General features: G+C 36.7%; 1 protein-coding gene across 16 annotated transcripts in view; it reads right to left on the reverse strand.

The window, feature by feature from the left end:
- The window catches only part of RAPH1 (Ras association (RalGDS/AF-6) and pleckstrin homology domains 1), a 91,082-nt gene that overhangs the window by 52,182 nt on the left and 25,081 nt on the right, over positions 1-13,819 (reverse strand). For 8 of the 16 annotated variants that reach the window (XM_035305415.3, XM_078328242.1, XM_078328241.1 and 5 more), the window contains exons 2-4: positions 8,792-8,914; positions 4,810-4,915; positions 3,519-4,024 (exon numbers count right to left, since the gene is read on the reverse strand). In XM_035305415.3, coding sequence (XP_035161306.1) covers positions 3,519-4,024; positions 4,810-4,915; positions 8,792-8,914 — 735 coding nt within the window. Of the gene's footprint in view, positions 1-3,518; positions 4,025-4,809; positions 4,916-7,272; positions 7,468-8,791; positions 8,916-13,819 lie in introns of those variants that run through there. The other 8 variants (XM_035305408.3, XM_035305413.3, XM_035305411.3 and 5 more) reach the window with 2 other exon arrangements.

Genomic DNA, 13,819 nt, shown 5'->3' on the forward strand with positions numbered 1-13,819 from the left:
TCTCTACTAAAAATACAAAAATTAGCTGGGCATGGTGGTGTGTGCCTGTAATCCCAGCTACTCGGGAGTTTGAGGCAGGAGAATTGCTTGAACTAGGCAGTTGGAGATTGCAGTAAGCTGAGATGGTGCCACTGCACTCCAGCCTGGTGACAGAGCGAGACTCCATCTCAAAAACAAACAAAAGAAAGTTCACAGACTAAACACTGAGGCCCACCCTCATGTTCCAATCCTTCTATCCCAAATGGGCTGCTCAAACACTGGCTAACCAGCATAGAAGACTGGAAGAATCTTCTCCAAAGAAGCTCACCAGCCTAAGAAAAAAGACCTAAGGATAATCCCAAAGACTATTTAAAAAGAAAGAAATTTAAGAACATGCAATTAATGAAATACTAATTTGGTTTGAACCAGAGAGATTTAATCAACTGGGAGAAAGTCTGAATTTGAAATAGTGATCACCATATAGAAAATTGAGCATTTTTAAAAGTCTATTCATTCCAGTAAAATGATATTCTAGAAAGGGAATGTAGTCCATAAGAGTATATAAAGGTTACCAGTAAATTACAAGTATATAGTCATTTAAACATAAACACTGAAAATTAGCTCAATCAAAATATATTTGAAGAATGAGCCAGGTGTGGTGGCTCATGCCTGTAATCCCAGCACTTTGGGAGGCTGAGGTGGGCAGATCACCTGAGGTCGGGAGTTCAAGACCAGCCTGACCAACATGGAAAAACCCCGTCTTTATTGAAAACACCAAATTAGCCAAGCATGGTAGCCACATGCCTGTAATTTCAGCTACTCGAGAGGCTGAGACAGGAGAATCGCTTGAACCTGGGAGGCAGAGGTTGCGGTAAGCAGAGATCGCACCACTGCATTCCAGCCTGGGCAACAAGAACAAAATTCCATCTCAAAAAAAAAAAAAAGTACATATATATATGTTTTATATAAATATGTAAATGTGTGTGTGTGTGTGTGTGTGTACACAGACACATTTACTTACGCACACACACATACACACACATATTTGGAGAATGGAAGAACAGAAAGGGAGAAGTGAGAAGAAGCTGTATAGAGAGAGCTTTACCCTCATCTTCTGGAGCAGAGTGAGAAGTCAATAGGTAATACACACAACTAAAAAAAACAGGAAATGCAATATGTATGTGGAGTTCATGATAAAGAGGCAAATTCCCTAAGAATCAGCTGAATAAGTAAAAACTGCTTACCTTTGGGAGCAGTATATGATGTGTATGTATGTGGGTAGGAGATAGTTTTCTGTAACATATCTCAGAACTATTTAATGTCATGCATGAAAAACTAAAATATTTTTAAAACTATTTTAATTTAAAGACAATTTGATACATGAGTTTGGGAAATATTATTCTTGCTTCAGTTTACTTTATTTGAATCAGAAAAGACTAGACCTCGAAAAAAGCATATTGAAGCAAGTTCCAGATTTGTTACACTGCATTTCTATACTCTTAGGTAAGGCAAAAGAACAGGCTAGCCAGATAAGATTTTTTAACTCCTTTTCTGTCTATAGTCCTGGTTTACTCACCAAACCTTACATTAAACTAATATTAAACATTACACCATTGAATACTGGCATTTTTATAGTATTGCCAGTGATATCCATGGATACCACTAGATACTATTTGAAGTGTGTTTGCTGGGAGAGAGGAATTTTTCATGTTTTATTTCAATTTGCCCCTATACTGTATGAACTTTTATAACAAGCGTATTTTACAGAGAAAAAGACACACATACGGTATTAGAAGATCCTTAATAATTAGTTTATAAATTGTCCTCATGCATCTTAACCCAACTCAAAATACTGTAAACTGATTGAAAGTAGTATCAACGTACAAAACAGAATAGCCAAGAAAGACCATCCCTAATGAAATATTGCTCCTATCCTAGCAGGTAAATCTAAAAGACATGAAATGACACATACTAAGTAGTTGGTGCTAAATATAATTCTGACGTATCACAAAATAGAAGCCAGTTTTCAAGTTCTCTACAGGATATATACCACTTAGATTAAGTTGCATTTTTATAAATGGAAGTTTATTCTTCAGATTGATAAGATTTGCTAACTTTCCTTGAAATAAGTTAATCTCCAAACTACCATGATTCATACTCCTTTTGTGTTCCACAGTACCAAAAACAAAGCTAGGCACATGGGTGAGTACCAAGAGTTACTGATTGATGGAAATTAATCCAAAGAATTAAATTAGGAAAAAAAAATCAATAATATCAAGTAATAGTTAAAATCCAAGATTTTACTTTAGTACTGATTATTCATAAATAGATTCTTTTATCTCATATTAGAGTATTGTAAACACAAGCTTATTGGAAAGGTTGACTTAACTTTGTCCCCAGTTTTCTTCTTTCTTGCTGCTATCCTATGACAGAATTACCATCTCTTTGATGAAAAGAACTCAATAAAGAATTCTCTTTCACCAAACTCAGCTTTTGTTAAACTTATCACAAATCTATTCCTTAACCTTATCCAGTCACACGCTAAAAAAATTCATCTTTTAAAAACCTGTTCATGAGTAACTTTTGGTTCTCTGAACCATCCTATCAGGAAGGCAGATATGGTACTACAAACTCCATTTTACTTCTGAGAAATCGATGTTTAGAGACGTTGAATAACTCACTTAAGGTGCCATGGGTAATGAGTGGCAAGGAAAACTCATAATCAAGTTTTCTGATTCCACACCTGGTGGCCCTTTCCAACATACCATACTGACTTTCTGATAATGAAATAGAGGGTTTGGTACAGTGGCTCATACCTATAATCCCAGCACTTTGGGAGGCCGAGGCAGGCAGATCACCTGAGGTCAGGAGTTTGAGACCAGTCTGGCCAATATGGTGAAACCCCATCTCTACTAAAAATACAAAAATTAGCTGTGCATGGTGATGAGTGCCTGTAATCCCAGCTAGTTGGGAGGCTGAGGCAGGAGAATCACTTGAACCCGGGAGGTAGAGGTTGCAGTGAGCCACGATCATGCCACTAAACTCCAGCCTGGGTGACAAAAGTAAAACTCCATCTCATAAAAAAAAAAAAGGATAATGAAAGAAAGTTAAACCTGAAAACTAGAATCCTGGAGGACTACAATGACAATATGAATGTTTTTCTTAAGTTTTACTTTAGATCAACATACATTAAAAAGCAATTATCAGCTGAATAACTTAGTAACTAACTGGCTTTGCAAATCACATTTTAATTTTTCAAATCATGTGAAACAACTCATATTAACTCAGTAACTTCCAAATACTATAGTTACAAGAATTAAAAAAAACTAAATTTCTTCTAAATCACCTTTGTGCCATTACCATATCTGATAATAAATATATTCCTTCTGTGTACCCTTGATTTTAAAACCTATCTCAGAAGTATCTTTGACAAATTCTAAATGAAGAATTTAAAAAGTTAATTAAAATTATATTATTTTAATATAATTTCTCTTTTATTTTAATAATAAAATACCAGGAAAAAAGTTCCATCTATTTACCTCAGTAATTGGCTGCTCTTGATGTGTCAAATCCAGTTCTTGAGGGCGTGTTACTTTATCAATATCCAAAGAGTCCATGCTGGAGGCTGCAGAAGTGATGCTGGAACGGGAGGAATTACTAATAGAGCGTACTTCAGCATCACTCACTGTGCCTGCTGAGGCTGTTCTTCTGTGCTGATTAGTTACTAAGGGCTTAATATCTTCTAGTGCAGACTGCTGAGCAGCCTCATCCATGCTCAAGGAAGCCTGTTCTAACTGTGCAGTGACATCATCCAGGGAGTAGCTGGCGTGGGAAGGTTTAGTTATCCTATTAGATGAAGAAGATAATCCTTTCAAGGTGCCATGTTTCGATGTATGTCGGCTAGCAGGCAATTTCTGAGTAGCTTTCGTTTCTGTGATTTGACGTTTACTATTTCCTGAACCAATACTGCTGAGCTCCTGCTCTATAGAGCAAAGATCAGCCATCAAGGCATCCAGATCCACAGTCTCTCCCTGATTCAGAGCTTCTGCAATGAACAACACATAATGTTTCCAGAATTTGTACATTCTGTTATAAATCAGTTAATAAATGCAGATAATGAAGCAAAAGAATATATTCTGTTGAGCCTAAAGCAAATAAAATTTAGTATTTCTGGTTTTTGTTTCTTTTTAATTCCAAAAGAAACTTTCAGAAGTACACAGTCCTCCACTTTTAAGTCTTGTAATAAACAGAGAAGAATAAATTATGAGTTAAAAGACAAAAATACTATAAAAATCTTATACTGTTCCACATTCCTCTGTGCAACTTTTTACCACAGGCTTCAATACGTTATTAATATGATCAGGCTTTGGCAGAGATGTTAATACCAAAAGAGCTGAGGGCATAAAAAGAGAAGTCAAAAGTCTAAAAAATTATAAACTGACAGGTCAATATTATAAAGTTGACTAGGCAGAATAAAATAAATAAAGACCACAGGGGCTGCTTTAAAATTACTAACAAGTAATTTCACTGGACTTTAAGTCAGTGAAAAAACAACGCAATTAAGTTTGCTATGGGGTTCCACCTGGTTATGTACTCTGTCAATTATTAATAAAACCAACTATCTTTTAGTTATGTTATAGTTTGCCTTTTTCTGTGATATTTTCCATTAGTAACATTAATAACATACACAAATCAAGAAATTTAAGAATTTGGTCAGGTTATGCATGTAGCTTTTACATTGAGTTTTTATATTTGGAATTGCAGTTGTACTGCTTCTACATCATATGACTTAGCATATTATTCTATATATTTTTTCCAGTTACATCTTACCATTCAAGTTGTATATGGAGAAGCGGTAAGAAAAGTTAGCCATGTTTGTTTCCTGGCGAAGAGGAGATCTTTTTACTGGTTCCGTGGGCTTGTCAGAATCCAAACTCTTTATAAAAAGAAAGTGTAATAGTCATATTAAATTCAGGTTTCAATAATACAAAAAAGATGAAGTTTGTTTTATGTTTAAGTGAATTACCACACTATAATTAATAAAACCAAAGTTCTCCTAAGTAATAGCCTTAAGGAAAAGTATAATTGGTTTTGACATTATTATTTTGGTTATACTTATTTCAATCTTTAGATATATGATTATTTTATTTATTTTTTTTTTTTTGGAGACAAATCTCGCCCTGTAACCCAGGCTTAAGTGCCATGGCACAATCTTGTCTCACTGCAACCTCTGCCTCCCAGGTTCAATCAATCCTCCCAGGTAGTTGGGACCATATGCATGTGCCACCATGCTCAGCTAATTTTTTTATTTTTACTAGAGACAGGGTTTTCACCATGTTGACCAAGCTTGTTGCTGGCCTCAAGTCATCTGTCCACCTCAGTCTCCCTAAGTGATGGGATTATAGGCATGAACTACCATACCTGGCCTATGCTTATTTTTAAAGGCACCTGAGACTGTCATAGTTCAGAGTAAATATCTTCTTAAATAAATTAAGTATAGTGACTGACTTCATTTTATATACATTCACTAAAAAATAAGTGAGGCATATGAATATGGACATGGTAAGCTAAGAAACAGAGAAAGAAGGCCACGTGCGGTGGCTAATGCCTGTAAACCAAGCACTTTGGGAGGCTGAGGTGGGCCAATCACCTGAGGTCAGAAGTTAGAGATCAGCTTGGCCAACAGGGTGAAACCTTGTCTCTACTAAAAATACAAAAATTAGCTGGGTGCAGTGGCGGGCGCCTCTAATCACACCTACTTGGGAGACTGAAGCAGGAGAATCGCTTAAGCCTGGGAGGCGGAGGTTGCAGTGAGCTGAGATCCCACCACTGCACTCCAGCCTGAGCGACAGAGACTGTCTCAAAGAAAAGAAAAAGAAACAGAAACCATAAAGAGAGTTTGAGAGTTCTGTTCTTTCTTTCCTCAGAAAGATTTGGTTTAGGTCCAGGAAAGCCTCAATCTTTGCTATGAAGTACCCTGAAGATAAGGGACAGTTCTGGAATTTAAAATTAGTGAGACCCAAGATTCACTAATTTTTTTTTTAATGGAAAGTGATTACAACTTCAAACAATAATGAAATATTCTTGTCTTTCTCCAGTTCTATCAACATGAGGGCAAACTGTAACCCAGCTACAATGCCTGTGACAAACCTTGAATTATACTGTACACTTTGGGTAGGGTGACTCGTTAAGTTATACTTTTAAGCTTAAATAATACTCTTTTCCTCTCTAACCTTTCTACAGTAAGGAAAAAAGATACTTACAACAGAGAAATTCAGAAAAAGGGCCAGTAGTTATTGTTTAATAGATTCACAAAATATGAGGACTGGTCTTTTAAAACTTATTCTATCTAAGATAAGTACTGAATAAACTTCAAATTGTAAAAGAATCCTGGATATTCTATTTGTTTATAATGCTGTCTTCCTTTTTTTGAGACAAGACCATGCTCTGTTGCCCAGGCTGAAGTCTTTTAACCTTTTTAAAGGGGTTGCTGAGAATTTTATGAAAGCTATGAACTCTCTTCCAGAAAAAAAAAATTCACAAACATACAAAATTTTACAAACTATTTTAGAAGACTGATCAACTACCTAAACCTTTAAAACTTAAACCTGTTTTAATTTTAAGTTGAGAACTCCACTACACTGAATACATGATATAGGTGCACAGATGACACTAATGAACTAAATAATGAAATAAACAAGAAACTTAAGGTTTTAGCCACAAATTTCCTAAGTCAAACATTTCTTGAAAACATCCCAAGTGTTATAAAGCAACACATTAGCAGTGAGTCACACTATGAAATGGTTATCATCTTTTTTTCTCTCTAAAGACAGATTTATATAATGAACAGTCACATCATTAGTGGTTCTTCACACTTTTTTTTTTCTAAGTGGAGTGTCGCTCTGTCACCAGGCTGGAGTGCAACAGCACGATCTCGGCTCACTGCAACCTCCACCTCCCGGGTTCAAGTGATTCTCCTGCCTCAGCCTCCTGAGTAGCTGGGACTACATGCATGCACCACCACGCCCAGCTAATTTTTGTATTTTTAGTATAGACAGGGTTCACCATGTTGGCCAGGATGGTCTCGATCTCCTGACCTTGTGATCTGCACGCTTTGGCCTCCCAAAGTGCTGGGATTACAGGCGTGAGCCACTGTGCCCAGCCTCTTCACACTTTTATGTCAGGCAACTTAAAATATGGGGAAAGTACAAGGTACCTAACCAGTAGAGACACCCTCTTCAGGGGAGCATCATGTAGTTCCCCTCTACCCAGAGCAGCTGGACCAATACCTACCTGCCTGTTCTCTTTTAGGCCCCTCCTCTCAAGTATGGACAATAAAACCACATGGTCAATCAAGAACACCCCACATGTCAGCTGGCCCTTGCATACTTTCTTCCATGCATTATCATTTTCTGTTTCTTCTTCTTTGCTTCCTCTCTCTCTTCCAGCGTAGAACTGCATAGCCTAGTGATAATCTCAAAAATCACCCTTTTTATAAATTAAGAATTAAACAGAAAGGGTTTGGCAACTACAGACATGAGACATGTCCGGTAAAAAATAATGTTACTTTTGATTAGAGACGAAGGGAATGATTCCTATGAAATCCTAGTAGAAACTGAAAATATTCTCCCCTGGCCAGGCACAATGGCTCACGCCTGTAATCCCAGCACTTTGGGAGCCCGAGGCGGGTGGATCACCTGAGGTCGGGAGTTCGAGATCAGCCTGGTCAACATGGTGAAACCATGTCTCTACTAAAAATACAAAAGTGAGCTGGGCATGGTGGCACACGCCTGTAATCTCAGCTACTTGGGAGGCTGAGACAGGAGAATTGATTGAACTCAGGAGGCGGAGGTTGCACTGAGCCAAGATCACACCACTGTACTCCAGCCAGGGCGACCAGAGTGAGACCCTGTCTCAAAAAAAAGAAAACATTCTCCCCAAAATACTGTATTAACAGATTACGGTCACAAAGATGTCTGCTTTTCAAAATGATCTCGCAATAATTATATGAAGAGTTTATCAGTTGAATTCTAGACTGCTACAGAAATAAGCTGCTAGTACTTTAGCTTCCACCTTGCCCATCTTACTTTTCCTTTAGTTAAGGAATCTCATACCTATGCAACTGTACACAAATGCTCTTCCTAAAGACATTATTTATGGATAAATAAGTTTTGTTCTAATGCTCTCATTGTCATTAAGTTAAATTTATTTAATAAACATAACCATCTTCACATACTTAATATAATGTATTACTGGGCAATAACAACAGTACCGTTTCATTCTAAAAGGTGTGCTAGTTTGAAGGACAAAGTCACTCTTTTTTTTAAAACCCAAGATCGAATAAAGCAAAATGAAAAAATTTTGCCACTGTTTTAAAATGCAGCCCAGAATGATATTTTGTCAGTATTCTGCAATCATGTCATAGAAAATATTTACATGGTAGGTAATTATTTATGGTGAAAATGTATTCAAATTTACTAAGGTAACAGAGTTTGCTAAAATTTAGACTTTTGAATTTCAGGCTTTAGAATTTTTTAGCTATAATCTCATATTTATGAAACATATATTAAGTAACCCCTCTAGCTGAATAGAGCCTTTCTCACAAATATTTTTTTAAACATCCTTAAAATAATAATAGATTCTTAACATCTTCTGTTCCAGAATGATTTCATCTACTTGTCAATACTTTAAACATTTCTTCCTTTCTAGCAATATTTTAAAATTTAACTTATATCTGTATCCTTTTCTGCACATTAAACTTTTAACACAATGATGACTTCGAATCCTCAGTTTTCCAAGCACTATGTCCAACCTGAGTGAGTTTGTCTAGCTCCCCAAGCCAGGCACCAAACATTTTGTCCAGATCCTGATCTTCTTTGTCACTGTCTTCTTCTTCAGCACCATGATCGATTTCTTCATCTGATAGCTGCTCCATCTGAAATACAGACATTTGTGTATAATGAACAGTAAGTTACAGGTTTAACTTGAAAAATTATGCCATATATGCTGTAGCTGGGACTACAGGTGCATGCCACCACACCCAGCTAATTATTTGTATTTTTAGTAGAGATGGGGTTTCACCACGGTCTTGATCTCATGACATGATCCGCCTGCCTCGGCCTCCCAAAGTGCTGGGATTACAGGTGTGAGCCACCGCACCTGGCCAGAAATTATATTCTAAAAGAAAATCATAAGTCATTAATGGAGACACTGATGACTAGTGAGTAGAAGCAAAGAATAAAGTCTCAAATTTTTTAGGAAACTGTAAAAGAAAGGCCAACTATTATCAGATTATGGCCAGAATCACAAGTAACATTACCAAAAAAAATTAACAGAGCACTTCTTTCAATCAGCAGAGGGTATAACAGTAGAACAGTTCTCTCCACTACTAGATCCTAGGACACCCAAATACCACAAGGAAGCCATTTCAGAAGACTTTAATGCAGCAAGCTATTGTCCTGTTTATTCTGTAAAAATCTGTTTAGATAACAGTATGTATCCTGCAAAACCTTAGTCCAGCCAAGTATTTAAGAGAAATTTGACAAAACAAAAATATTAAACTAGTTTGGTTTCTCTCCTGCCCTCACTTTCAATCCCTCGTCTTCCTTCTCTACCTTACTTCATCAGTACCAACAAAATCCAATGAGAAAACAGAATTGAAAACTTCTAAATTCAGATCCAAATCCTAGATGTGGTGACTTTTCAAATATAGTCCCTTGAAAAAAGAAATTATTTTCCTTCTTCCCATTAATAAAATAGTGTGATATCTGATGGAACTTACACATTATTTTGGAAAGATGGGAAGAAAAATTATATAAAACCATGTAAGATCGATGACTGACTAATCTGATGAACATATAGATAGAAAATATAAATGCGATAATGTAAATATTTCAATATTAAAGGCCCTGAGAAATCTTCAAATAAGCATTAGCTTTGCTTAAGCCAGCCAGCATATTCGAAAATAAAATTAAAATCAGACAGGCATGTTTGTATGAACTTGAAACAAATTAATTTTTTTTCAAGTTAGCAAATTATAACCCCTGGTTTGATGATAGGTATCTTATGTTTCTTAATATCATAGTTACTGACTAAAATCTGATAAAAGTTTATTTCTAGAAGAAAAACCAGCATACTCCTAAGTTATCTGACCACAATCTCTTTTCCTTCAACTTCTGTCCCAAGGACACAATGAATATCATCACCATATGTTACATTAAATACTCTTGACTCACATTTCCAAAACACAAATTTTGTTACGGTGAATCTAGGAAATATTTGGAATATAGCCTGACAGTTGGTTTAAGCAATTCCTCGAAGGTTATATAGTGGAGGGGCATACCATTGAAAAAGATATACCTAATCTTTAAACTTGATATACATATGCCATGGTGTGATGTGTCTCTTCCGAATTCAAGCGCTATCAATGTGTGGGGCCTTAAAGAAGTGATTAGGCCATAAAAGCTCCTTCCTTATTAACTGTAATAAAGATCTTATAAAAGAGGTTTCATGAAGCACTGGGTTACCTTGTTCTTCCACTCTTCTGCTATGCGAGAGCACACCCTCCTTATGGAGGAAACAGCAACAAGCCCTCACCAAACGCCAAATGCCAGTGCTTTAATCTTGTAATTCCCAGCCTCCAGAACAGTAAGAAAATAAATATCTTTTCTTATAAATTACCCAGTCTCAGGAATTTTATTGCAGCAGCATACTTGGACTGATATCTTCGAAGCAGCAATCTACAAAATTATATATGGGATCCGTAAAGGTTAGGAGACAATGTAAGGAATCTATCTGATAAGGTGACTTGAAGTTAAATTTTCTTTTCTTTTCTTTCTTTTTTTTTTTTGAGATAGAGTCTCACTCTGTCGCCTAGGCTGGAGTGCAGTGGCGCGACCTTGGCTCACTGCAACCTCTGCCTCCTGGTTCAAATGATTCTCCTGCCTCAGCCTCCTGAGTAGCTGGGACTACAGGTGCATGCCACCATGCCCGGCTAATTTTTTGTATTTTTAGTAGAGACAGGTTTCACCATCTTGGCCAGGCTGGTCTTGAACTACTGACCTCGTGATCCACAAGCCTCAGCCTCCCAAAGTGCTGGGATTATAGGCGTAAGCCACCACACCCGGCCATGAAGTTAAATTTTCAATCTTATTTCACCATGTAAAATTTTGCAGAAAGGGTCGAATAATGTTGCAAAATTAAACTGAACTTAGTTTTCAGATGCTAAAAGTAAGATCATATCTCATTTAATCATTTAACGGAAATAATTTTCTAATACTCCTAATACTGGGAAGTACCACAGCTAACTAATATTTCTAATAGAAACTGATAATTTCCATTTCTTTTTTTTTTTTCTTTTTGAGATGGAGTCTCACTCTGTTGCCCATGCTGGAGTGCAATGGTGTGATCTCAGCTCACTGCAACCTCTGCCTCCTGGGTTCAAATGATTCTCCTGCCTCAGCCTCCCAAGTAGCTGGAATTACAGGCACCCACCACCACACCCGGCTAATTTTTATATTTTTAGCAGAGACAGGGTTTCACCATGTTAGCCAGGATCGTCTCAAACTCCTGATCCTGTGATCCACCAGCCTCAGGCTCCCGAAGTGTAGGGATTACAGGCATGAGCCACCACACCCAGCCTCCATTTCTTAATCTTTTATCACTCTAATCATATATAAATCAGGCCATTCTACCCTGTCAAATGAAAAAGGGACTACCAATGTCCCAATTCATAAATCTGATTCTTAAAAAGATTTAGTTTTTATAATTTGTGACAATATTTCTAAGATTTTATTCATTACTATATAATTTATAGATCAATCTCAATAGAAACTTGGTATCAGAGTTCATTAAGTGATCTACCTATGAAAACATAAAATGTTAGTTAAAAGAAAAACCTCATCTGACCAGATGACTTAATTACTCAAATAATTGCTAGTTTGAGAACACTCAGGAGCAGTAATAGCCAGTCTTCATAAAAAGGGTTAATAAGCATAATCTGGAATATACTTGCTTTTACTACGTAATCTTTGAAACTAAACACATTGGAGTAACCCAGAAAATATCCTAGGAGGAATTCTGCTTTGAGATAGTAATACTTATCCTTAGTTACATCTCTTAAGTACTTTTTTTTTTTAAAGAGTTTCTATCTCATTGCCCAGTCTGGAGTGCAGTGGTGCAATCTTGGCTCACCACAACTTCCACCTCCCAGGTTCAAGTGAATTCTCCTGCCTCAACCTCCCGAGTAGCTGGGATTACAGGCATGTATCACCACTCCCAGCTAAATTTTGCATTTTTAGTAGCGACAGGGTTTCTCCATGTTGGTCAGGCTGGTCTCCAATTCCTGACCTCAGGTGATCAACCCACCCCTGCCTCTCCAAAAGTGCTGGGATTACAGCCATGAGCCACCACACCCGGCCTCTCTTAAGTACATTTAAAACAATTGGGGCTGCAGCACTGTTGCCTAACAGATACCATTATATCACTATTGGAAGAGACGCAGCTTTAGTAACTTTAATGTATTTTAGGCAATAATACACAAAGCACTGGGTGACTATATTCTCCACAGTAAAAATTTTGGTCACATGATATAATATTTTTCTGGGTGACTCATCATCAGGAAAATCTGTGATGTATGAATATCATAACACACCCTATGAGGAAGTTATAATCAAAGAGGACAGGGAGAGAATATTAGTCATAGGCCTCCATTAATCAATCATTGTGATAGGTAGGTATTGTATCATTTCCCTTTTATAAACAAGGAAAGCTAATGAGAGAAGGTAGCGAGCTCTAAGTGTTCTTGGAGAAGGGCTGAGAGGACAGCACTCCAATTCAGCTGTTTCAAACACCTCTGATTTCAGTCATCTTACAGATAGGGCTTCCACGTTGGATATCATTTAAACCGAGAGTTCAAAATTTTTTAAATGATAAAAAAAAAAAAAAGAGGTTTAAATCCTGGACTTCTCTTCTGAGAACAGAGTGTAACTGCCCATAAGAAAATGCCATACTGGAAAAAATAAAACAACAGGAAAATAACTTTATAAGGCAAATATAAAATAGTTCAAAATGAAGAAGTATTTTACATTACAATGGAGCCAAAGAAAACTACAGTCATGTGCTCATAATGTACAAATCAATGACAGACTGCTTATACAACGGTGGTCCCATAAGTATTTTTACTGTACTTTTTCTAAGTTTAGATACCACTGTATCACTGCTATCTATAGTATTCAGTACAGTAACATGCTGTACAACTCGTAGCGTAGGAGTGATACTATAGCCTAGGTGTGTAGTAGGCTATACCACCTAAAGGTTTGTGTAAGTACAATCTTTCATGCTGGCACAACAATGAACTTGCTTAATGAAGCATTTCTCAGAAAATAACTTCATCATTAAATGACACATGACTTTACAGACTCTGCATCCAAAGCTAGTGTTTTTAAAACTTTTTTTCTACTATTCAAACAAGCTATTTGGGTTTTCAAAATCCCTTTATATATTTTCATTTACAGTTTTGTTTTTATCTATACTATGCAGACTTAAGTAAAGGAAAACAAGGCTGGAGAACAATGACAGAGAAACATAAAATTAACAGAAATTTTGAAGTAACTACTGAACATTAACCATTTGTTACTTTTGCCAGTTCTGTTCTTTTTTCGATTTGTCCCCACATGGATTAATTAAAAAAAAAAAAAAAAAAAAAAAGGTCGGTGCAGTGGCTCACACCTGTAATCCCAGCACTTTGGGAGGTCAAGGTGGATGGATCACCTAAGGTCAGGAGTTCGAGACTAGCCTGTCCAACATGGTGAGATCCCGTTTCTACTAAAAATACAAAAAA

Source organism: Callithrix jacchus, chromosome 6 (assembly GCF_049354715.1).
Source record: "Callithrix jacchus isolate 240 chromosome 6, calJac240_pri, whole genome shotgun sequence".
In the NCBI taxonomy this organism is placed as follows: Eukaryota; Metazoa; Chordata; class Mammalia; order Primates; family Cebidae; genus Callithrix; species Callithrix jacchus.